The following is a 23,947-nucleotide window of genomic DNA, read 5'->3' on the forward strand; positions in this document are numbered from 1 at the left end:
TTTGGTCACCTATCTCCTCCATATGACATGACTCAGATTTCCATTGTCTTTGACTTGCTGGAGTTGATGCTGCTTACCCTGTTCCTCGTGTATATAATCTTTGAATCCCTGCTTATTCCCCATACCACTCATTTCTATTGATTTTCTTCCTTTCCTGTATGATGACAAGAACATGTCATGTCTAATTTCATCTGAGATGAATGTTATTTGTTTATATGATGATCAATCCCGAATGAGTAATGTGTTGATGGTCCTCATATTATTATTTTCCAAAGGACTAGTGTTTACTTCTTCTTCCACAAGTTTGTTAAATGGTTATCCACAATTTTGCTATAATGTTTTGCATAATTCAATCATATGTCTATCACAAAGTATCCACAATCTTTTCACATACTTCACCTTCACTGATGATTCTGTAATGTCCCCTCTTTAGAACGACATGGCATTGTTCGTGGATTTGCCTATTACAGACTCTCGTAGGCAGATGGGATTGATGAGAGAGTCATTTTGGCGTTTATTTGGTGATTGGATGGCTCACTATGCTCTTGGAGATATTATTTTATTATCATTTTTTATACGGGGCCTACATGTTATAATTCTAAGTTGAGTTGCACTTTTTTTTATATAAAGTTATTTATTATAAAAATGCATTATAATGGGATTTTTTAATGGATGTTTCTAGAAGTTCTTAGTAACTTCTTAGAAAAGGATGCTTCTAGAAGTTCTTAGTAACTTTTTAGAAAAGTAAATAAATAGAGGGCTTGGCCTCTCATTTGGATACGGGGAATTGATGATTTTACTACCTTTTCTCTATGAGCATTTGTGGCACCATCTAGGTCTGCAAATATTCAGCATAATCCTTGAAAACGATACCTCTCAAGAGATTGCATAACTGAGGAAGTGAAAGACCTTCTGAAGGGTTGCACATTAGATGTGGTAATCAGCCATTTCATGTTGAACTTCATTGGTGTAATCAATTTTGGACAGAGACTTGATTTAGGGTTTGTGATTTGTGTTGCAAGAAGACTTGTGCTTCATTTATTCATCGAGAGGATCATTTTGGGAGCAATTTGGAAAGAAATCAAGACATTTTTGAGGAGTTCTTGATAGGGCCTGTTATACAATGGAGACACACATTTTTGCTCATAACTACCAATCGGCTGGGAGTCTGATTTTATAGTTTTGGGAGGGCATTCTTCTAACCTAGGCGCCCCTTTTCTTGGCATTTTCGGCAGCTAAAACCCCAGCATTTATTTTTGCTAAAAGTCATACAGTTAGTACAAGTACGGCTATACCTGCTAGCCGTACAGGGACTGGTTTGGGAGCAGTTTACGAGCTGCAGCACTGTTGTTTCATCATCAGCATTCGACTACAGCATTTTGGCAGTAATCAAGTTCCATTTTGATTGCACTTGATTATGAAAATTGCATATGTTAAATTCAGATATAAGGGTTTGAAAATTCAGTCACTGTGTAATAGTCTTTGCACAAATACAATCATTTTGTATTCAGATAGAACCTATTGTGTGAGACAAGGAAATCCTAATCAGTCCATTCAATAAGGACTCTTAGCGTTGCATATTTTGTAATAGTTCAAGTGTAAGAAATTTGAAACTGTAATTGACATCTATATTGAATGCATATATATATTGGTACTGTTATTTGCATCATTGTATTGTGTGGATTTGGCATCAACAATTTCTACAATCAGTTATTTACTAACAGCAGTAGAGTAGCGTGCATGCCAAGTGTTTGACGTAATTTTCATAGTACATATTTAGTTTCATTCTTCAGCAGTATAGTCCAGATTGTATGCCAAGTGTTTGACAAAATTCCATACTTCAGCATTGGTAAGTCCTAGTGGCTTTTTAGCAAAGGTCATTACAGATTCTTTGCTGATTTTAAAACACCCTACAGGATGGCAAGATCATGCTCTGATACCACTATACTGTCCCTTCCATAATTAGCTTGATATATCAAGAGATTTATCCAGAGTATCAATTGCAAGATACTTCTTTCCATTTAATCTCTTTATTGACAAAAAGTACCTTGATATTATGCAACAATTAGCTGGCCCATAGTACTTGATTTGTATAGGCCTGTCTAATAATGTTATATCCCTTTCTTATTTCCAATCCTCATAGCTTTTAATAATAAGAGGAATAGTTAATGCGACAATGTTACAATGGAACTCAAAAGGACACAACAAGAATATCAATCAAATATATATAAGACCAATCATCGATTTAGTGATCTCTTACAATTAATGATAAATTCTTACAAAATATTGAAGTTGTTGAGATCGAGAGGAAGAAGAAATAGACTACTCCAAATAGCCACTAATAAGAGGAAAATAAAGCATAATAATTCCTAGAAGGAATTAAGGCAGAGAGTTAAACCTTTCTGAATGACTTCACATGATATTCTATAATTGAATACTCTTAAGGAAGTGAGGCAGGGAATCGAGTATTCTCTAAAGGACAGTACATACTATTAAGGAAAATCATATGCACATGTAAGGATGGATACACCCAGAGTGGGTATCCATAAGGCCCAGGATGGGGAAGAACTCCCTCCTAGGAAGGATGGATATATCAAGATTGATTATCCATAAGGTCTTAAAGAGAAGCATCGTGAAAAGATGGTGCTTAGTAGAGAGTTGTTCTATTAATTAGAGCCCCAGGAAGGACTCCCCAAGAGCTAAGCATCTGATCACAACTTCTCCTTAAGAAGGGCTTAAATTGGGAATTAGAATCTTATATTTTAATGACTTACAAGATTGAATAATATTTTCATTATGGGTTTCAGGTACCGACGTGTGATGCAAGTCTCTCTATCAAGGAGGTAGTCACCACCAACTTCGACAGCACAAAAATTATATTTAGCAGAAGGAATATACGAAACCTTCTAACATGTGTCTGCATTGTGTCGTCATGCATTAATGTGTATACTTCATGTCTGCATCGTTTCTTCATACACTAATTATATACTTTGTGCATGTGTTATGTTTTCATATATCCTAGTATATGGTTTCTTAGTGAATGCCAAGAATCAGAGACATCCTCTTTGAGTATCAAAAACATGAATATTCTTAGTGAGTGCCAATTCACCATGGGCATTGTTAGCAAGTGTTGAGATTGAGAACATTCTGTCAAGATTGGATCAAAAGGATCTTTAATGAATGTTGAACGTTGAAACTAAGAGGACATTCTAAATAAATATAGTAATTCCTAGAAAGAAATTCAGATGAAGATTTTCTATCGTTGAAGACTCACTCATCTAAGAACAAAGCTACACTTAACAGAGGCAATCTCAAGTGCTGCATTACAATCCAAATAAGTTTCATCTTTGATTTAGTCTTAGGAATTTTCATTATTATAGTCTTTTGATTTCATAAATTTATTTGTAAATATATTACACTTCTCACCCCAAGTTGGTATTGACATTTCAGGATCATTAAGTTCATATCGGCTATTCACACTAAAGGATCACATTGTTTGAGGAAAAGCAATTTGAGGAAGGGTGGACTGTCATGTCCCCTATTTTCCTTCAATAGAATTAATTAATAAATAATAAATAATATTATCCTTTTAGAATCACAACTTAGATTATACCCTCAATTATATATAATAAAGATTTAATGATAATCTACTATAAAGATAATAATCATTAACATAATTGTTAAAATATAATAGTTACAAGACTACCCATATAATAAGCCATATAATGGTATTATTCAATAACATAAAATATTAATTTTGATAAATAATAATAATTAGTGTCATAATAAATAAACATAATAATAATAATAATATGAATATATTAAAATATGCATACTAATAATATATATCTTCACATAATATAATATAATATAGTTTAATTAGTTTTTAATATGTGTTATTTTAATTCTTTAGTTTTAGTTTTCAACTTATTATTCAAGTTTTTTCTCTCTCTTTAGTGGGTAGTTTTTCTTGATTTACGTGTCACTCCCACCTACCTCTCCCTCTCCTCTTATTGCTTTGCTTGGTCTGCAACATATCATTTTGTTTCTTAGCTCTCTTTATCATCCTAATGATGGATCATAGAGTATGATCCGAAACGTTGATGTTAAAAAAAATACACAATCACACCCAGAAGCGAATACAGAATAATATAATATAGTTAAATATAAAACATTACACAGCTATCAACATAACTATGATTATAAATTAAATCAATACAAAACAACTGAGCCAATAGTCACAACTTTCCTCCGGTAGGTATCACCTATATATGGAATGAGTGATCGATAAAGAAGGGGGACGGAGAACGGGCAAGGAAAAGAAAAGACAGAGTAGCCACCATTGACGGAGGAGTGACCAACCCTAGACCATGGCATCTCTTTCCGCAACAGCAGAGAGCTTTCATTAAACAACAGAACAGTCAACACGTGCACAAGATTATGACTAGAGGAAGCCTCATACTGAGAACGTGGGCAAAGATCACTTCTTAGCAACTAGACATCCAGACACCTAAGGAACAGTTTCAGATGAGCAAGGGAATAGAAGGCAACGTAATACAGGTGCAGATTGCAGATTGCTTGAGGACAAGCAATCTCTGGGAAGGGAGGACTACAATGTTCCTTCATGAGATCATTCAGCAAGTAGTCAAGGGTTGGCCAATAACCCAAGTTCTTGTAGATCAGCATATGGATGGGGGACCCATTCAGGGGTTTATAGAGCCAAGTAGGGGCTTTATGAGTCGATGTGGGTGATTTTTGACAGTCCCTTAAATTTTAGGACTTCCTATTTTTTTAGAGAATGATTGGGAATTTATCGGAATGTGTCAAGGGATCACCAAGATCATTCTGGAGATTTTGGTTGTGCTCTTATTTTTTTAGCAAGGATCCCTATTCCTTAGGAGAGACCGTAAGTTGGCCTATAGCACTCAAGTATCATCTGTGGACTTGTGGTGTCAATCAGATTTCAACTTGGAGTCTAGATGATCAGTTTACGAATAAACTGGAAATAATTAAATTATTTCCTTAGGTCGATTTGAATAAAATAATAATTAAGTGATTTAATAAAGTCACTTTATTATTATGGTAAAATATAATAAAGTGGCCCCCTTGGCACACTTTTGTAGGTATGTGATTTGTAACTTGTATTTGAAAGGTGGCCATTTTTATAATGACAAATAAAGCCTTGTGTTATTCGAATCCCTTGGAGGGGAATTATAATAAAATGAACTATATTAGAATAAATGATAGAACCCCTTCAAACCAATTGGAGGGAAAGGTAGAAAGGTTCAAGAAAGAATTGGGGTTTTATTTTCAATTGACCGGGTTATTGTTTTCACATCAGCATATCGAAGTTTGAGCTCTGAGAAAGGTTTGAGCAGCAATCAGGCTTCTAGGAATGAAAACTCTTAGAAGTATAGGGAGTAGGATGAAAACCTGGCTATTCTAGTGTCAGTTTACATCACAATTCAGAAGTAGAATCGGATTGGCTTCAACAATGGGGAATAATTCTTGAAACCGATAATTTGAGAATAGTTTAGAGTGATCAGAATTGCAGATCAGTGGATTGGCGGCAAATGTATGGTATTTCATACATTTCTATCTGAGCTGTACAGCTTTAGACAGGGGTCAGATTCACTACCAGTTTGGCATTAGGTTGGAGAAATCATTTTAAGGGCATGAAATATATGTTAGATTACGTATCAGTATTTTAGGGCAGCTTATCGGTCAATTCATAAGTATTTTAGCCATCCATACAGCAAAAACCCAGATCACAGTCCATTCCTTAGCTGGACGTCAGCTTCAGAAGCAGTTTACAGTGAAGAAAATTCAGATCCCTAGGTCCACATCGGCAATTTGGGAGTTGGTAGTGAAGATATCAGAACAGAAGATTGGTCAAGTCCATGTGTTTCTGTCTATAAGTGCATTTATTCAAGTTCGCATTTCTTATTCAAAAAATTAGAAACACTGAAAAACACATAAAAAATAAATATTGCAAAAAAATAAAAAAAAATATTAGACATCTTTACTAAAGCATTGGTCAAAGACAAGAAAGCAAACAAAAATCCAAAATTTGCCTTAGAATCCAGTTGGGCATCTTTCAGGAATGCATTTGTTTGTAATTAATTATTTTGTTTGCATTTGTGTACATTTGGAAGAGTTCCATTGATATGATGTTGGAACAAATAGAAATCTGATCTTGGTCTCCATTTCCATCATCATAAACCAACTGATTGTATTGCATTCTTGGTGAGAATACAGTTTATTCTTTTCATAATATATATCTCTTGCTATGGTACTCTCCATTTGGCTTCTAGATCTTACGTGGCTACCTTCATTGCCAAATCTTACAGCTTAGGTTACTTCATCTTGGATGGAAGAACCCCATCGTGGTATATGTTTGAAGATAGCAGCTGGTGTGGAGAAATTATTTCCATTTTGAAAAGAGCTCCTGTGTCGTCCTTAGAAATTGAAGAGTTCTGTTATACACTAGAATTGTGAAATGTTACTTTCAGTTCAAAGTCATGGAATCCACATTGTTGTGAACCAGGTAGCTAATGCCCAAACTCCATGTTACATAGAAGCCAACTCAAGAAAGAAAACCTGTTTCTAAAAGAAAGAAAAGAATGCAGTAACAGTAAAGTACCTTTAAGAATAAAATAACCAAATGAAGAAAAGTAGCAAGCTAATTCAACCAATTCTATTATAAGTTCTATAAGATAAAATTGAATATTGACATGATACACCACTAATGCGAGTGAAGTCGCTAAACACTTTGCTAATCACAGGGTTACATCCATTGCTAGTAAAAAAAAATCTGCATTGGATATGACAATGTATGTTTTAATGAAATATTTTCAGACCACAGGAGTACCAAAGGTTTTTTAATTTGATTGACGAAGTATCAAAGAATTTTAACTCGTCCCTGTACAATTTTATTTAAGAAACAAGAATATGCAACAGTTTGATTCCATGCTAAATGTAGATTTTTCAAAGTTCAAATCAGGATTACCAATTTCTTCTTCATTGATAGATATGGTGGGTTCTTTATTTAAATGTCTGTTTAACTGGAAGCTCACATTGATGCATTATTAATTCAATATTACAAAGATATTAACGTAAATTTTAGTCACTGTCCTCCAAAATATTTCTCTTTCTGATGTTTTCTTTTACAAATGACATACCAAGTCAACATCAGGACCGAACATGGATCTTGCCTTTTCTGCATTCCTCACCTAAGTCAAGTGAAAAACAAAGTAAAAAATTACAACAGAAGTGTACAGGAAACTTACGCATTTCAGAATACTAAATTACGTTTATAAAACTCTAAATATAAGAAAATGAGTTGTTCAAGAAAAATGTTTGAGATCTCCATCAAAAGTCATGGACAAAATATTATGTGTCTACAAGCCTTGTAGTCATTTGTAAAATAGGCAATGTATTACTAAGCATCATACCAGGATACGGACAGGGATTCCTTTTCTACGGAGAACATCAACAGCTCGTTTACCAACACCCCCTGTTGCTCCAGCCACTAGTACAAGATCCATCTTCTTATTTTCCGTGTGTGGCTGTTGAGAGGCAGAGCCTGATAACAGTGCTACTATAGATTGAAATAACTTCACAAAACAAACACACATTAAATAGGTCTGTTATTTCATGATCACTTGAAAAATTATATTCAACAGTTCAAGCCAAAAAAACTATTTGAAACCTTGAATTCTTAGTTTCTTAACCAAAGCCATCTCAAAAACAATTACCTTTGCTGGTGATGGGGGCCCATTAAAGAAGTACAATGTTCTCAAGAACCTTCCAATATCCCACGGTTGCCTATCCCCTTTTGCCACAATTCGCTGACTGAATTTTTTAGAACCTTTCAAGTAGTGGTCTCGAGCACAAGAGTTTGAAAATCTGTTTTTCAATTGGACAAACCCTTTAGAACCACGGAAGACTTCGTTTTGATGAAATTTTATCATACTGCATGTCTTAGCACCAAATGGTGAAGAAAAACCCTGCAATAAAAATTATGTTTGTACATTTAGATAATAGAAACATGTTTTCTTTTCCAATAATGTTTGGCATACATAATGACATTTTTCCATTAAGAGGGAAGGGAGAAACAATATATCTGTTGTCACTGACATAAGTTCAAATGTATGAACTCAATTGAAACATGCTTAAATCAACATAACTAAATAAATCAATTTGGGATGAGAAGAAATGATACATCTTAACAATCTTTATTATTCATAGATCAATTGAAGGGTTCATATTGAGTCTTGAAGTTTGGAAGCTTAATGCTCAAGACTTTGACACTACTGATAAAACCTTCATGTAGAACGCCAAAAGACGCTGAAGAAAATGAGGACAATGGATTCGCATATTATGTGTTGTCCTACATTTTGTCAACACAAAATGTAGGTAATAGTACAAAACTTCTTTGACTTAGTTTTGTCTTTCTCTGAGTTAGTTCATTATTAAATTGGATAACATTGCTCAATTAATTGACCCCAATTGATATAATAAATCCTTTTACAAAAGGCTTTTGTCAAGTCTTTTTATATTTTTTGTTTGTTGAACCTATGCTTAATTTTTGAAGCCTTCATTGTCTTTTTTTTCTCGTTTTTGAATGTATTTGTTAGGTTTTGGTCTTTTGGTTTTGCTCAAATCACTGCTTTCAATTTTCCCTTCTATTCGATCTATCATAGGGCTTAATCAAAGTTGGCAATCAAAAGATATGATCATTTTAGTGCCCAAAAAGTGGACTCTCTAGGTGCAACTACACAATTTAAAATATCATGTTATATTTTAAAGTTGACATTCACTTTTTGAAAAATATAATTTAAAATCACTTTATATTATGTTTTTAAGTTACTTTATCACTCGCACTTTATGTTATATTTTCGTGTTGAGTTGTTTTTTAAATTTTTCACTTAAGTGACATTATTAACTATATAGTTCGATTTATATTTTTTAGTTACTTTATGTTTTAATTTAAAACTTCTAAGTAAATATTACTATTTGAATGATATTTGCACATATTTATTAAACTATCTAGTGTAAATATTATTTTTTACCCAATTAAGTGATATTTCCTCAAAAATTAATTAGACATGTTCTTAATTCATCACTTAACTTATGCATTACATGTCTTTCAACCCAATTACATGTAAAAATGCATATGCATCTAGAGACCACACTTTGCACTAGAAAGGCATTCTACATGTTTCTAAAATGTGTAATGGTCATTTAAAATGTGTAACGGTCATCCTACAATGAGTTTTGCATGAAAAATATGCAAATGCTCCTAGAGAATGCATTTTTGAATTAAAGGCATGTAAATGCCTTTAAACTTAAAATATGCAATGAGTCTTCTAGAGTAAGCAATGCATATTCAAATTTTTTAGATGTGCAACACCCTTATAGAGTGCGTGTTGCACTAAATGGCTTATCAATTTCTTTTTTTTTAAATATGCAATGCTCCTCCAAGAGTGCGTTTTGCACCTTGAGGGCATGTGACATATTTTTAAAATGTTTCATGACACTCTAAGAGTGCATTTTATATGAGCAAGCCATATGTTGCTCATATAACATATTTTTAAAATGTGTAATGACACTCTAAGAGTGTGTTTTACATGGGCAATGTATAATAGTACTCCAAGAGTACGTTTTTGACCAAATGCAAACACTCATCAACGGTGTGTTTGGCATGAAAAAGGAAAAAGACATGTATTTTAAAACATGTAATCTCTCCTAGAGAAAGCATTCTGCATGTATTTCGTGCATTGGCAAAGATAGATGTAACGTCCCCTTTTTCGTGAGCCATGGAGTTCAGAGGTATTAGCCTATTCCTGATCCTTGTAGGCTAATGGGATTTGATAAGAGGATTGTGCAGCAGTTACCCAGTTGCTTGGTTGGCTCATTTATTGGTCATATGAAGGTTTTCCTATTATCACCATGGATGTTTCTAATTTTGGAAACCTTATTTTATGTTATAATGTTATATTGCACATTAGGAGTTGGGATATATTTTATAATTATAAAGTGCAATACTAAAATAATAAAATAATATTATAATATTCCTTCTAGAAGGTGACTTGAGAAAGTTCTATAAGGAGGACGACCTATTGAGGAAAAAAAATAAATAGGCATTGAGGGCTCATTGTCTATCATTCAGATTTGTTGTTGATGTTGTTGTTTGTTGTTAATGTGCATTGTGGAGCCTAGGGTTTTTGCAGTAGTCACAATTGGCCATTGAGAATGAAAACTCTCAATTGGTATGCAATTTTGAGGGTTTGAAATATCACTTGAATTATTGCAAAGTTGAGGAAGTTGCTTCAGACTTTCTACTTGTACTTTAAAGCAAATTTTATGTCCTTTGACCAAATTTTTGGTGGTATCAATTTGAAGAGATAAATTGGTGCATTGTTGGAGTCATTTTGGTGTATTGAGACTTCATCAAAATTGTTCAATATGCATCTTTATCAATTCTAGAATAAATTGCAGTCATATATATCAGCTTGAGGGAGCCACGATTTAGTTTATTGCAGCCATAACATCCATTGATCTTGGTCTTGATTAGTAGTGCTTGACTTCTAAAGAGTTGGAGATCATTATTGGAGCTGGAGGAGATCTTTAGAAGCTGATTTACATTTATTTTCTGAGGTCTGCTAGAACAGGGGCGAATTTGGCTGGGAAGCACAAATAAATTCATTAGAATTCATACACTTGTTTTTGGCTTATGGGTATTGGCGCAATCAATTTCTAGAGGATGGACAATGATGTTTGGTGATTAAAATTAGAGGTTGCAGCTGCTATTATTTTATTTTTTGAAGTCTGAAATATCCAGCAGGGGCAGCTAGGGCTGAGACATCTTCCATCACTCATAAGGTGCCCTCTCCTTTGTTCTTGTTTGCTACTTCATCCCCAATCCAAGGCAACTTCATTCCAGATTTCTTTGCATTGTTTGGAGCTCATTTACATGTCATATTTGTATATGTTTGAAGTCTGATTTTGTACTCAAAAATTAGCAAACTTAAGAAAAGTTGTAAATTGCCAAGAGTCTTGGCAATGTTTTGCATTTTGGTTTATAAAACAAGTGCTGGAGTTTAGTTTGGATTAGTAACATTATTCATAGTCTTCTAGATTCTAGATGGATGCACTCCAAGTGTTTGATAAAAAGTCACTTGGCTGTAGGTGGATATTTCACATGTAGAAATCATTTAATGAGCATTCTATTGAGTCTTTGTATTGCAAATTGGAGATATAGGTTGTTGATAAGTTGTCAATAAGCATTTCCATATTATTATTCACACTCAGATTTAGTATGCATACCAACTATTTATGAATATACCAGTTGGCTGTAGGTGTTCATTTCTCATGCTTAGAGCATATATATGCATTGGATACTATCAAATTAAGTGCGCATTCGTGCTAAGACATTGTTTAGTCAATTTAGAGTCATTTGTAAGCATTCTCATTGATGCTAATTGAAGAAAAGAGTCATTGTAGCAAACTGAAATATTATATCGGTCATATGACCCTTGCATGCGAGTTGTTTGACGAAATTCCTTGAGCCTCCAATCAGCATTTTGAGGTCAGATTTGAGCAGGATCATTACAGTGGTATCAAAGCGGTCTCCTGCCATCCTATTGGGTGAAGAACGAAGACACTATGGCTATTCCTAGGATGCAATTAAATGCCATGATGGGAGAATTGGAGAAGCTTATACAAAGTCAAAGAAAGATGGCCGAATTGCTCTCACCAACAACCATAGACAAAATTGCAAGGTGTATGACTTCCATTTCTAAGAAGTCTACAACACAAAATGAAAGGAAGGAAGAATAAGAGGTCTCTACAAGTGAGGTATCTAGAAACCTCTACAAGGAGTTTGCAGCAGTGGGTGACCAGCATACAGCAGAATCTAGGAAGGACAAAAATCAGACCAGCTTGGAGGAAGATGTTGGGCACAAGACACTTCACGAGGATTGCAAAGTTGAAGAACAACAATGGTGTTTGAAGACAAATCAATTGTTTCTTGTGGTGCTTCAATAGGTGAGTTTAGCATTGCTTCTTCTTCTCATGATAGTAGTTCAATGAAAGTTCATTCATATGGAAGTCTATTGGAGGCACAAGATATAAGGGAGGATATGGAATTTGATCCTCTACCTAGTGGAGCAGCCACTAGTGTTTTTTCTTCACATAATGAAGAAGGCATTCTACAATGGCATGATGTCATAACAGATTGGTTTGAGGACAGCAACCTAGTGCATTATCATTCTCATAAAAAGGAAGCTTGTGATCATGAACAAGCCAAAGATATGATATCATTTCTTGATGGCAGCACTACACCCATTGGAGGACATGAAGATATCAAGAGGACTGATTTTGTGTACTTTGGCATTGAAGAGATTAGAAGGTCCGAAATGATGAATGATGAGTGGATGAGGAAGGCCAAGGAGGCTAGGTTAGTGGCTGCCAAGGCAAGACAATGCCTTCAAGATATGAAAGAAAAAGTCAATCTCTCCAACTTGGCAAGACAAAAAGGAGTAGATAACATTAGAAGAATCCTTGCTCAAGGGAAGGATGCATTTTGTGATGAGGTTGATCATTCTTTTGAGGACATTGATATTAGTGATTACACTTTTAGTGGACCATGTTGTCGGTAAATGTATAATGTAGCCGACGGGTAGAGTAGTATTCGAACGGGCGTGTGACGCTTGAGTCACCCCTTCAAAAAGGTATATGTACACATCCGAGATGGACTTTGGAATCATCGTGATAATCGATTGATCATTGTAGTCATTGTAATTGGATTGTAATCTGCAAGTGCATACATGAATAAAGGACCTGTTCTGAATTGAATCGTGTTATACATGTGTTGAACTTCTTACCCTATGCAGTAAACATTTGGCGCCGTTGCCAGACGAACCTGGAACGAAGGAATGATATGAAGATTGATGCCGAATTTGCCAAACAAAGATCGGAATAAGGTGAAAGATAAGAATGAACTGAGTACAACAAAAGAAATTTTAATTTTAAAATAGCAAGCAGAACACAGACAGAGACTTCAACAGATTGCCAAGGAGCACCGAAGGGGTGAAGAGGCACAGACGAAGGTAGTGCACTCACCTAGTAGGCTGAGGAGTGTCGAGGAATTGCTGGAAGAAACTCAACAATGCTTGAATTTGGTCGAGGAAACAAGGGAAGAATTCCTTAACCTGTATACGCCGAGGGGAGAGTGTCCAAACGGAAGGGAAGCAACTCGCACAGCTCGGAGTGCCGAGGGAGCATGAGCGTGGAGGGATCTCTTCATTCCCGATACACCGGACGAACGAATACAGGCGGAGAATAGAACGTCACTTGAAGACTTTTTACCAGACAATGCAGTTGTTGGAAACAAGACTGTTGTCCAGAACAGCGCGGAAGTTCAGAACAGCGCAGAAACACAGAACAGCACGGGAGTTCAGAACAGTGCGGGAACACAGAATAGCGCGGGAGTCTAGAATAGCACGAGAGCACAGAACAGCGTGGGAGCTTAGAACAGCGCAGGTACACAAGTACCTCAGAATCCAAGACAAGTAACGATGGCTGGCCCTAAAGAAAAGTTACCCAAGTTTCACGATGATGGTTCAGCAGACCCTATCAGACATTGTAAAACGTGTGAAACCATATGGACGGCAAATGGTGTAACGGATGAGGATGATTGGGTAAGACAATTTCCAGTGACCCTACGAGGTGTGGCGATAGATTGGTTTTCTGACACTAGTCCTCAAAAACTTGATACATGGGAGAATGTTAAAAAAGAATTTATAGCAGAATTCAGATTACTCAGAGATGATAATGAAATAGTGGCAGAAATCTACAGCACCAAACAAGGAAAAAATGAGACAGTCTGAACCTATGCCAGGCGACTGAAAGAATTGATCGAAAAAATGGAGAGTCAACCAGCGGATGGGTTGAAAAAGCAGTGGTTCATGGAGGGGCTATGGCCGGCTCTTAAAAAGAGAATTAAGATTGTACCACCGACATCGTACACCGATGCGTCTACTCGTGCCATGGATTTGGAAAGCGAACAGAAGACGAGTAAGAAGAAGAAACATAAGTCCTCTGATTCGGATGATTCATCCTCGGAGAGTAGTAGTAGTGATGAGGAATCGAACAAAAAGGCGAAAGCGCTACAAAAAGACATGCTACGGATGATGAAAGAATTCAAAAATTTGAAAAAGAATCCGGATACAGTAAAAGAAGAACTGTGGTGCACAGATTGCAAGGAGGATGGCCATACGAAGGGTTCATGCCTGAAGAAGCAGTTTTGTGACATTTGCCAGGTGGCAGGGCATTCTCTGAAAGAGTGCCTGTTTAACTTGAAAGCAAAAGGACACCAGCAGGTGTTACTAACGCAAGAAGCACCGAACAATAGCAATAATGCGGGCAATGATGCAACTTCAGGTGGCTATCGAAATAATAATAGACGTGGAAGGGGTGGAAACAATAACAATAACAATAACAATGGAGGCTGGAGTAGAATACAGTATGATGCGAGTGGACGGCCGATGATACAATGCCGAGCATGTAATCTTTGGGGTCACTTCACGAGGGACTCTACTACGAAGGAGACGCTGCAGCTACTGTGCAGATGGTGTGGTCCAGGGGACCATGAAGATTCATAATGTCCAAAGCAAAGCGTAAATTTATTAAGTATTGAAACAAGTAATGAGAAGGTGTTGGCAATCACACGGGAGCAGGCGAGGAAGGCAAAATATCTAAATGCGGAAGAAGAGGAGAGGTTACAAAAAGCCCGAACAGAGATAGAGAAGCAAATGAGAGCGGAGAAGTAACAAGTAAAAGACACTGCGGAAACTCCGAAGAGAAGCTTGGCAGAACAAAAAATGGTGAAATAGATAATGCAAATGAAAGTGCCAATTAGATTAAATGATCTTCTTCTCACCATGCCACAGTTGCGTACGGCCATCATAAATATGACACCGCCCCCGAGAGTGACAAAAGAAGCAAAGGAAAGTAAGGAAACAACCATGACAACAACAACAGACCCGATGTTACTAGCACTTACAACAGGTAGACACCCAGCAGTGGTGGAGATGGGCATTCTGGGTACGGTGCTAACGGATACAATAGTAGATGGAGGATCGGGAGTAAATGTGATGCCGGAAGATATCTGGAAAAAACTTGGACAACCAACACTATGGCCACCCACCTTTCAGTTACAGCGGATCAACATGGGATGAAACCCTTGGGCACTCTCATGGCACAGCCTGTAACAATTGGGACACAACCATTTTTACTGGATTTCATAGTTATTCCACTAAAGAGAAGAGGGTACGACGCCATCCTGGGACGGGGGTGGTTGGTGCAAGCTAAGGTAAAGCACGATTGGAAAAGGAACACCTTGTCAATGGAGAAAGGAGGTAGGAGATTTATAATCGATTTGCATACACAGATGGTAGGAGAAGAAGCCGCGTCGTCGGACTCAGAAGGCGATGGCGAGAGTGACGACGAAGGGAAAAGAAGGATGGAACCAGATGATAAAGGGGTATTGAGACTAGAAGGAGGCTCAACTGATGACGACTTAGACTCCGTGAATGGACTGCTGCACTGGCAAATGAAAGACTATGAGGTCTTTCTGAGCTGCAATATTTTGAGTGTCGAGGAGGGAAAAGAAGGCCATGAGTTTCCGAAGGAGTATAGTGAACTGAAGGAAGGGGAAGCACAGGTGGATGAAACACTTGTGCATACGTTTAGTCAAGATAAACCAATAAAATATGAAGAGCCGACAGTGAAAGTCATGAACTTGGGTGATGAGGAAAATCCAAAGAACATTCTTGTAGGAGACGATTGGAACTAGGTGTTAAAGGCAGCAGCATTCAGAATATTTATGGAGTACAAGGATGTTTTTGCTTGGACGTATAAGGACTTAAAAGGAGTACCACCAGAGCTATGTGTCCACCGGATACCATTAATCAAAGGTGCGGTACTTGTACGGAAGCGGCTGTATCGAAGGAATAAGAACTATGCAGCATGGGCCGTGGAAGCTCCACAAAACAGGTGGAAGGTATGGCGTCAGAAGCATTTAAAATTGAACAACTTTCAACCCGATCAGTTAGTACTGAAGTATAATGGACGAAATGAAATAAGGCCTGGGAAATTCAAAGTTAAATGGGTTGAACCATACAAGATACGGGAAGTTGGATATAACGGAGCAATTAAATTGTGGACACTAGATGGAAAAGAAATACCAAATACCGTAAATGGATCAAAGTTGAAAATATACAGGGACAGGAAGGATCCTCTGCGGGAAAATAATTGAACGAAGAAAAGATGTTTGTAAATAATGTAAATAATGTACATATGTATAATATTGAAGTTGAAGTGTCAAGTAATAAATTGTAGTTTTAAAAGTATGAAGTGCTAAAACAAGGAAACTTGAAGCATAAAGTAAATGTAGTGGAATGTTAAATATCAAATGTCAGAGGGAGAAAAAGTCTACCGTACGGCCTACTGTACAGCCTTAGAAGATATCATCAAAGGAAAAAGTATGAAGAAAAAGCTTCAACAAATAATAGAATAATAATAAAGTGACCGAATGGTAATAAAGTGGGAAGTGAGGGAATTTAAAAAGACCTTTTGGATGACTGTACGGCCTTCTAGATGACCGTACGGCCTTGAAAATTTTTAAAATGTAAGCCATAACTAATAAAAGTAATTGGAAGATCTAGAAATTTGTATGAGGAAGCAGGAAACCATAAAAGAAAGGACCGTACGGCTGTTGATGCCTAGAGAAGACTAAGAAAAGACCGTACGGCCCCTAGGAGACTATAAAAGAAGACCGTACGATCAGACCCAGCATAGAAGAGTGAAATGAAAGACCGTACAGCCCTTGGAGACACAGGGAAGCTAAATAGAAGACCGTACAACCTGAGAGAGATAGAGGAGAGCTAAATAGAAGACCGTACGGCTTGAAAGAAAACACATTGTAAAAGGAAGACCGTACGCCAAAGGGGAATTAGCGATCCATGTGGGCCGTACGGTGTCACCATGCGGCCAGTAAGGAGCAAACGTATGGCCAAAAAAAGAATAAGCAACGTACGGTTGAGAAAAGAGCCCTAAACTTGAAGATGCACGCATGAGCCAAAGATAAAGACCGTGTGTTAACAACTAGTAGAAAGCAGGAACCGAGGAAGGCTGTACTACATACGGCAAGAGAGCTCTAAATTAAGATCCATACGGATGCATAGAAAGGAAGATACATAGTCGTACCAAAGAAAACCGTACAGCACATCTGAGGAGAATTAAAGGGAAGAGTTAAGTTGTTTCAGAATAACAAGGAAACCATACAAAGCAGAGAGGAAGCCAAGCCGTACCATCATAGGAGGAGCCGATTCAGTAAGGAAGAGGAATTGCTGTGGTTGATCCACAAAACAAGTCTGCAGGAAAGAGGAAGTGGAAGAGCAAAAAAAAAAAAAAACAACGACAGAGTGAAACAGTTTGGAATGAGTAATGCATGATGCCAAAGGGAAGAGTAGACATAAGTAGTTGCCAGAAAGAGTGTGGAATCGGAAAAAATGACAGAAATAGTGTGTTCTATGCAGTTTTGTGTAGGTTTCGGAGTGCTAATTTGGTCTTGGCGGCAAGGGGCGCTGACCCTCGACCCCGCCCTCAACCGTGCTGGGGGCGTTGCCCCCTGGACCCCCAGTCGGTGCGGATATCAGTCGTGAAGTGTGACCAGTTGAGAAGACTTGAAGCTGATGCAGGCATGGACTGTCTGTGTACCAGAGGCACTGGGAGTAGGTGCTAGCCGAGAGGCTGTCTTGGTGGATGCGTAAAGAGCTCAGGAGGAGCTGATCATCCAGTTGAAGGCAGTACGGCGACACTTGGCTCAGTGTACCCAGGAGTTGGAAACAGAGAAAATGGCACGGGTGGCTATCAAGGTCAGCTAAGGAGACAGTATTGTGGCTATGTGGGTTGAAGACCAGTTTGGTGCAGGCACAGAATGAATGTGAAAGTGATGTGACAGAAATAGATCTATCTTGTTGTAGTTAGTCAGTTAATGTATTTTGTTGTTAATTTGTCTCAGATATTTTGTAAATGTCGTCCAGAGACGACTTTTTCTTTTGGGGGGATGATGTTGTTGGTAAATGTATAATGTAGCCAACGAGTAGAGTAGTATGCGAACGGGCGCGTGACGCTTGAGTCACCCCTTCGGATAGGTATATGTACACGTCCGAGATGGACTTTGGAATCATCGTGGTAATCAATTGATCATTGTAGTCATTGTAATTGGATTGTAATCTGCAAGTGCATACATGAATAAAGGACCTGTTCTGAATTGAATCATGTTATACATGTGTTGAACTTCTTACCCTATGCGGTAAATAGACCAGCCACCCAAGAGTTGTCCTTGGAGGGTAATGAAGACATCTACAACTCATCTTTGGATTGGTTACCTATTTCATACAATAGGGCAGCTATCTACTTGTTGGTTGGTGACTTACTTCCGATCTCAGATGGTGATTCCAAGTTTGGCAGGTCTTCTACTTTGTTCTCTCATGATGATTACCATTTGATTCAGGACTTGGGGACTTGTTACATTTTGGAGATGGGAGGTATCAGAGTGGCACAACGGGAAGCAATAGGAGGTGGCTTTCCAACAGTATGGGCGCATCAGATTGATCATCACAGTTTTGGGGTTGAGTTGATTCAACAGGTTGTGCTTGTGCTACAAGAGTTGTTTGGTGATGATTGGGACATTACACAGGTCTTCACTTGGGATCCAAGTGGAGGAGAATGGTACTTGTTGCTGAGATTCCTTGGGGACAAGCAATTTCAGGGAGGGCGGACTGTAATGTCCCCTCTTTCGTGAGCCATGGAGTTCAGAGGTATTAGCCTATTTCTGATCCTTGTAGGCTAATGGGATTTGATAAGAGGATTGTGCGGCAGTTACCCAATTGCTTGGTTGGCTCATTTCTTGGTCATATGAAGGTTTTCCTATTATCACCATGGATGTTTCTAATTTTGGAAACCTTATTTTATGTTATAATGTTATATTGCACTTTAGGAGTTGGGATATATTTTATAATTATAAAGTGCAATACTAAAATAATAAAATAATATTATAATATTCCTTCTAGAAGGTGACTTGAGAAAGTTCTAGAAGGAGGCCGACCTATTGAGGAAAAAGAATAAATAGGCATTGAGGGCTCATTGTTTATCATCCAGATTTGTTGTTGATGTTGTTTTTTGTTGTTGATGTGCATTGTGGAGCCTAAGGTTTCTGCAGTTGTCACAATTGGCCATTGAGAACGAAAACTCTCAATTGGTACGCAATTTTGACGGTGTAAAATATCGCTTGAATTATTGCAAAGTTGAGGAAGTTGATTCAGACTTTCTACTTGTACTTTAAAGCAAATTTTATGGCCCTTGACCATATTTTTGGTTGTATCGATTTGAAGAGATAAATTGGTGCATTGCTGGCGTCATCTTGGTGTATTGAGACTTCATCAAAATTGTTCAATCTGCATCTTTATCAATTCTGGAATAAATTACAGTCATATATATCAGCTTGAGGGAGCCACGATTTAGTTTATTGCAGCCATAACATCCATTGATCTTGGTCTTGATTAGTAGTGCTTGACTTCTAAAGAGTTGGAGATCATTATTGGAGCTGGAGGAGATTTTTAGAGGCTGATTTATATTTATTTTCTGGGGTCTGCTAGAACAGGGGCGAATTTGGCTGGGAAGCACAAATAAATTCATTAAAATTCATACACTTGTTTTTGGCTTATGGGTATTGGAGCAATCAATTTCTAAAGGATGGACAGTGATGTTTGGTGACTAAAATTAGAGGTTGCAGCTGCTATTATTTTATTTTTTGAAGTCTGAAATATCCAGCAGGGGCAGCTAGGGCTGAGATATCTTCCATCACTCATAAGGTGCCCTCTCCTTTGTTCTTGTTTGCTACTTCATCCCCAATCCAAGGCAACTTCATTCCAGGTTTCTTTGCATTGTTTGGAGCTCATTTACATGTCATATTTGTATATGTTTGAAGTCTGATTTTGTACTCAGAAATTAGCAAACTTAAGAAAAGTTGTAAATTGCCAAGAGTCTTGGCAATGTTTTGCATTTTGGTTTATAAAACAAGTGCTGGAGTTTAGTGTGGATTAGCAACATTATTCATAGTCTTCTAGATTCTAGATGGATGCATTCCAAGTGTTTGATAAAAAGTCACTTGGCTGTAGGTGGATATTTGACATGTAGAAATCATTTAATGAGCATTGTATTGAGTCTTTGTATTGCAAATTGGAGATATAGGTTGTTGATAAGTTTTCAATAAGCATTTCCATATTATTATTCACACTCAGATTTAGTATGCATACTAACTGTTTGTGAATATTCCAGTTAGCTGTAGGTGTTTATTTCTCAAGCTTAGATCATATATATGCATTGGATATTGTCAAATTAAGTGCAAATTCGTGCTAGGACATTGTTTAGTCAATTTAGAGTCACTTGTAAGCATTCTCATTGATGCTAATTGAAGAAAAGAGTCATTGTAGCAAACTGAAATGTTATATCAGTCATATGACCCTTGCATGTGAGTTGTTTGATGAAATTCCTTGAGCCTCCAATCAGCAGTTTGAGATCAGATTTGAGCAGGTTCATTACAATCGAACCCGTTTTTTGAAGATTCAAGGGCAAAAAACTTCATGTTTTCTTCCTCCAAGAACACCTTTTCCATCAAAAATACTTAGATCTGCCCATATAATTTCTTGAAACCCATCACAAGGGGGGCATTTTTTAGTTTTACTGCATAGACATACATTTGGGGGTCATGATTTTGCATATCAAAGACAAAAATGACTCAGATTTTTGCATTTTTTTAGCCATGTTTTGGTGAAAAACGGCCAGATTTGGGGCAATTTTGATCACATTCTGGCTCAAATAGAAGTCGTTTCCAGATTTTGATCCATATATTTGCTATTGAAGAACACGTTTTTTTCCTTTAGATGTTGAAAATGTTTCATTTCATGCCTCTTATGAATCACGTATTTGCTAAAAATGCCCAGAAATTTGGGTTTTTATCCACTTTTTTGCCTTTTGGAGTCACATTTCTACATATGGACATGTATATGCACTTGGAGAAGACATTTTTGCATTCCCAAATCAAAAATGACTCAAATACATGCATTTTTTGGCCACATTTTTGCAAAAACTACCTAGATTTTTGCATGAAAAGGGCACATTTTTGTTAAAAACACCCAAAAAATGGCATTTCCAGCCCATACATTTGGATCAATAGAGGTTGTTTTTGAGTTTTAATGCATGCTATTGCCTTTGGATACCACATTTTTGGTATTCTCATGCCAAATCCAACCATTGAATGTTCATTAATCATCCATTATTTGCAAGTGTGGAGGAAGTCAAATAGTTGTTTGTAAATCCGGATTTGAGGGAGAATTGGTCTTCAAGTCTATAAATCTAACTATTTTGGCTCATTGATCTTCAAGTAAGTGGACATTTTCAATCTTGTTCATTAATTCATGCTTATCTTGCTATTTTGTTGCATATTTTAGCTTGATGTTGCACACTTGTTCATAGATATGTCATGAAAAGTGCATTTTTCCTTTAAATGTGATGAAAACTCTCATTTTCACACTTTTGGATTTTCCCCAAACTCCAAATTTGAGTTTGCACATGAAAACAACTTGCTTGTTGACATGTTTGAGCCTAAAACCAAAGGTAGGTGTTTTCTTTATGCTTGTTTTCATTGTTTGTTTTCTCGTTTTTCTTCTTTTGGAAGAAGTTACATGTTCTTTCCCTAAAACTTGGGCACGTTTCACTTCACTCCACCTTCCACCATTTCATGCAAGTGCATCATTTCATTCCACATCCATCATTACATGCCATAGCACTTTGCATCTCATTCTCCACATGCGATTACATGTAATCTCATTCTTCATTCCCACTTACATGTAATCTCATTCTTCATTCCCACTTACATGCATTTCCATCCTCCAAACCTAATTGCATGTCAAAATTACATGTAATTGCATCTTGAGAACCCGTTTTTGACTAAAGGTTACTCTTTAAAAGTCAAAAGTTATCATTTGCACACATTCCCATGGGCCTAGCCTTCATTCCTCAAGGCATCTTTATAAGAACTCATCCTTTTCCCATATGCATTTACATGCCATCCATCTTCCTAAGTCTCATTTAGCCCTCCGCATGTACTTTTTGTTAAGATTATAGCTACAATCGAATTAATTTAATCTTAAGGTACAATGTTGATATATATATATATATATATATATATATATATATATATATATATATTCTACATATATATTATATATAATACATTTGTTATATAGTGATTTATATTGTTAATATATATTAACTAATAATGATTAATCATAGAGATATGTCTAGAGACATGTCTCCTACTCTTATATTTATAAGAGATTGGGATCTGCATTTGGAAAATATCTATAACAATGGCAATATAATTACATTTGCAGAAATGATCCATGTTACTTAACATGGTATCAGAGCCAAACTATAAATGTATCCGATCTAAGATATATTGCAGGCCCTATATGAATCGAAGGTATTATGGTGCAATAAATTATAACTGAAATTTCTTAAGATGGGAACCTGCCGATCAATATGCAAGATAAACACAACATATGGACATTCTAATCTAACAATAAAGATGTCTAATAAGTCTTAATTTCTTTTTCAAGGATCGTATGAATTACAAGTATAATTGCTCTTACAAAAATCTTCAATTGATATATGTATCATAGTTCCTAATCTTTTTAATCTGATTTATATGATGATCTAATTCTGACTCTAATAGTTGCTAGCATGTATCACATGTTCCTGATCTTGTTAGTCTGATTTATGTGATGATCGAATCCCTGATTCAAAGGCTGTTTTGATATTATAGCCAAACTAAACCTCTTTATAACTGTTTCTGATATACAAGCTGTTGCCTATGTGATGTTCTTACAATGATGTTTTTGTTTTACAATCTCTTTAGGAATCCTGCATCCATGACTTACAAGTATGTCGCTCAATCTAAGCACACGGTTTAGTCTTATTTTTTGAAATAAATTTCTTACACTTATCTCCCTTTCCTTCTACATTCTTCTTTTGTATCTTCACGTCTTTAGATGGAGGTGATAGGGATAAATTGATTAAAAATGGGATGCTTCTTCATAAATAATCACAACTCCTTGTTTAACTAAATTGCACCCTTGTAGCTTGTATTCTCTTTAACAGTGCTTCTACATTAACCATCCTTCTTAAGCTCACTTTTTGGTTCTTTTTGGATCATTGTTAAGGAAATTACTCTCCTTTTAGTGATTTCTGCCGTACTAAATTTAACACTGTTTTTATCCCTAATTGTTGACTTGCCTTTCCCTTCACATATGCACCTTTTATGAGTTGATATCAAATATAATCTTAATTATCTTATTTGTTTCTCTAAGGCATGGCTCTATATGATGAATCATACCTACAAAGCAGTATTGATGAAGCGAAATATTAATGAGGATGTTGGTCCTGTTAAGGCCATGGAAATATGAAGTGAATACACATTATGGGAGTCATTCCCATGCTTGAACAAACCTTGCAGAATGGAATTGTCAATATACTAGGAAGCACACTTATTGGAAACGGAGCGCCCCATACATAAGCGTGTGCAATGAATGCCAAAACCAACATTCCTCTCCAAATCTCTGAGTCCCCTTCTACTAACAATCACTGGTAAGAAAATGGAGGTAATTTCTCTATAGTTTGGCGAAGCTTTTGGCCATGGTTGAAGGCAGCAAGCAAACTAGGGAGGTCGTGCAAAGTTTCCATGTGGGTGTGAGAGATGAAACAGAGGATTCACGGCTGGCAAAAAGCCTCTGTGGCCAGATACCTCAAATAA

General features: G+C 36.7%; 1 protein-coding gene across 2 annotated transcripts in view; it reads right to left on the bottom strand.

Annotated features, from left to right (window-relative positions):
- Positions 1 to 23,947, bottom strand: part of LOC149566284 (NAD(P)-binding Rossmann-fold superfamily protein) — a 206,992-nt gene that overhangs the window by 160,569 nt on the left and 22,476 nt on the right. The window contains exons 2-4 of one of the 2 annotated variants that reach the window (XM_089819692.1): positions 7,758 to 7,908; positions 7,455 to 7,616; positions 7,182 to 7,232 (exon numbers count right to left, since the gene is read on the bottom strand). In XM_089819692.1, coding sequence (XP_089675818.1) covers positions 7,182 to 7,232; positions 7,455 to 7,616; positions 7,758 to 7,908 — 364 coding nt within the window. Of the gene's footprint in view, positions 1 to 7,181; positions 7,233 to 7,454; positions 7,617 to 7,757; positions 8,010 to 23,947 lie in introns of both variants that reach the window. The other variant, XM_089819691.1, reaches the window with a different exon arrangement.

The sequence above is a fragment of the Cupressus sempervirens genome, chromosome 3, assembly GCF_028749045.1.
Source record: "Cupressus sempervirens isolate cs-2001-9-10 chromosome 3, ASM2874904v1, whole genome shotgun sequence".
Lineage (NCBI taxonomy): Eukaryota > Viridiplantae > Streptophyta > Pinopsida > Cupressales > Cupressaceae > Cupressus > Cupressus sempervirens.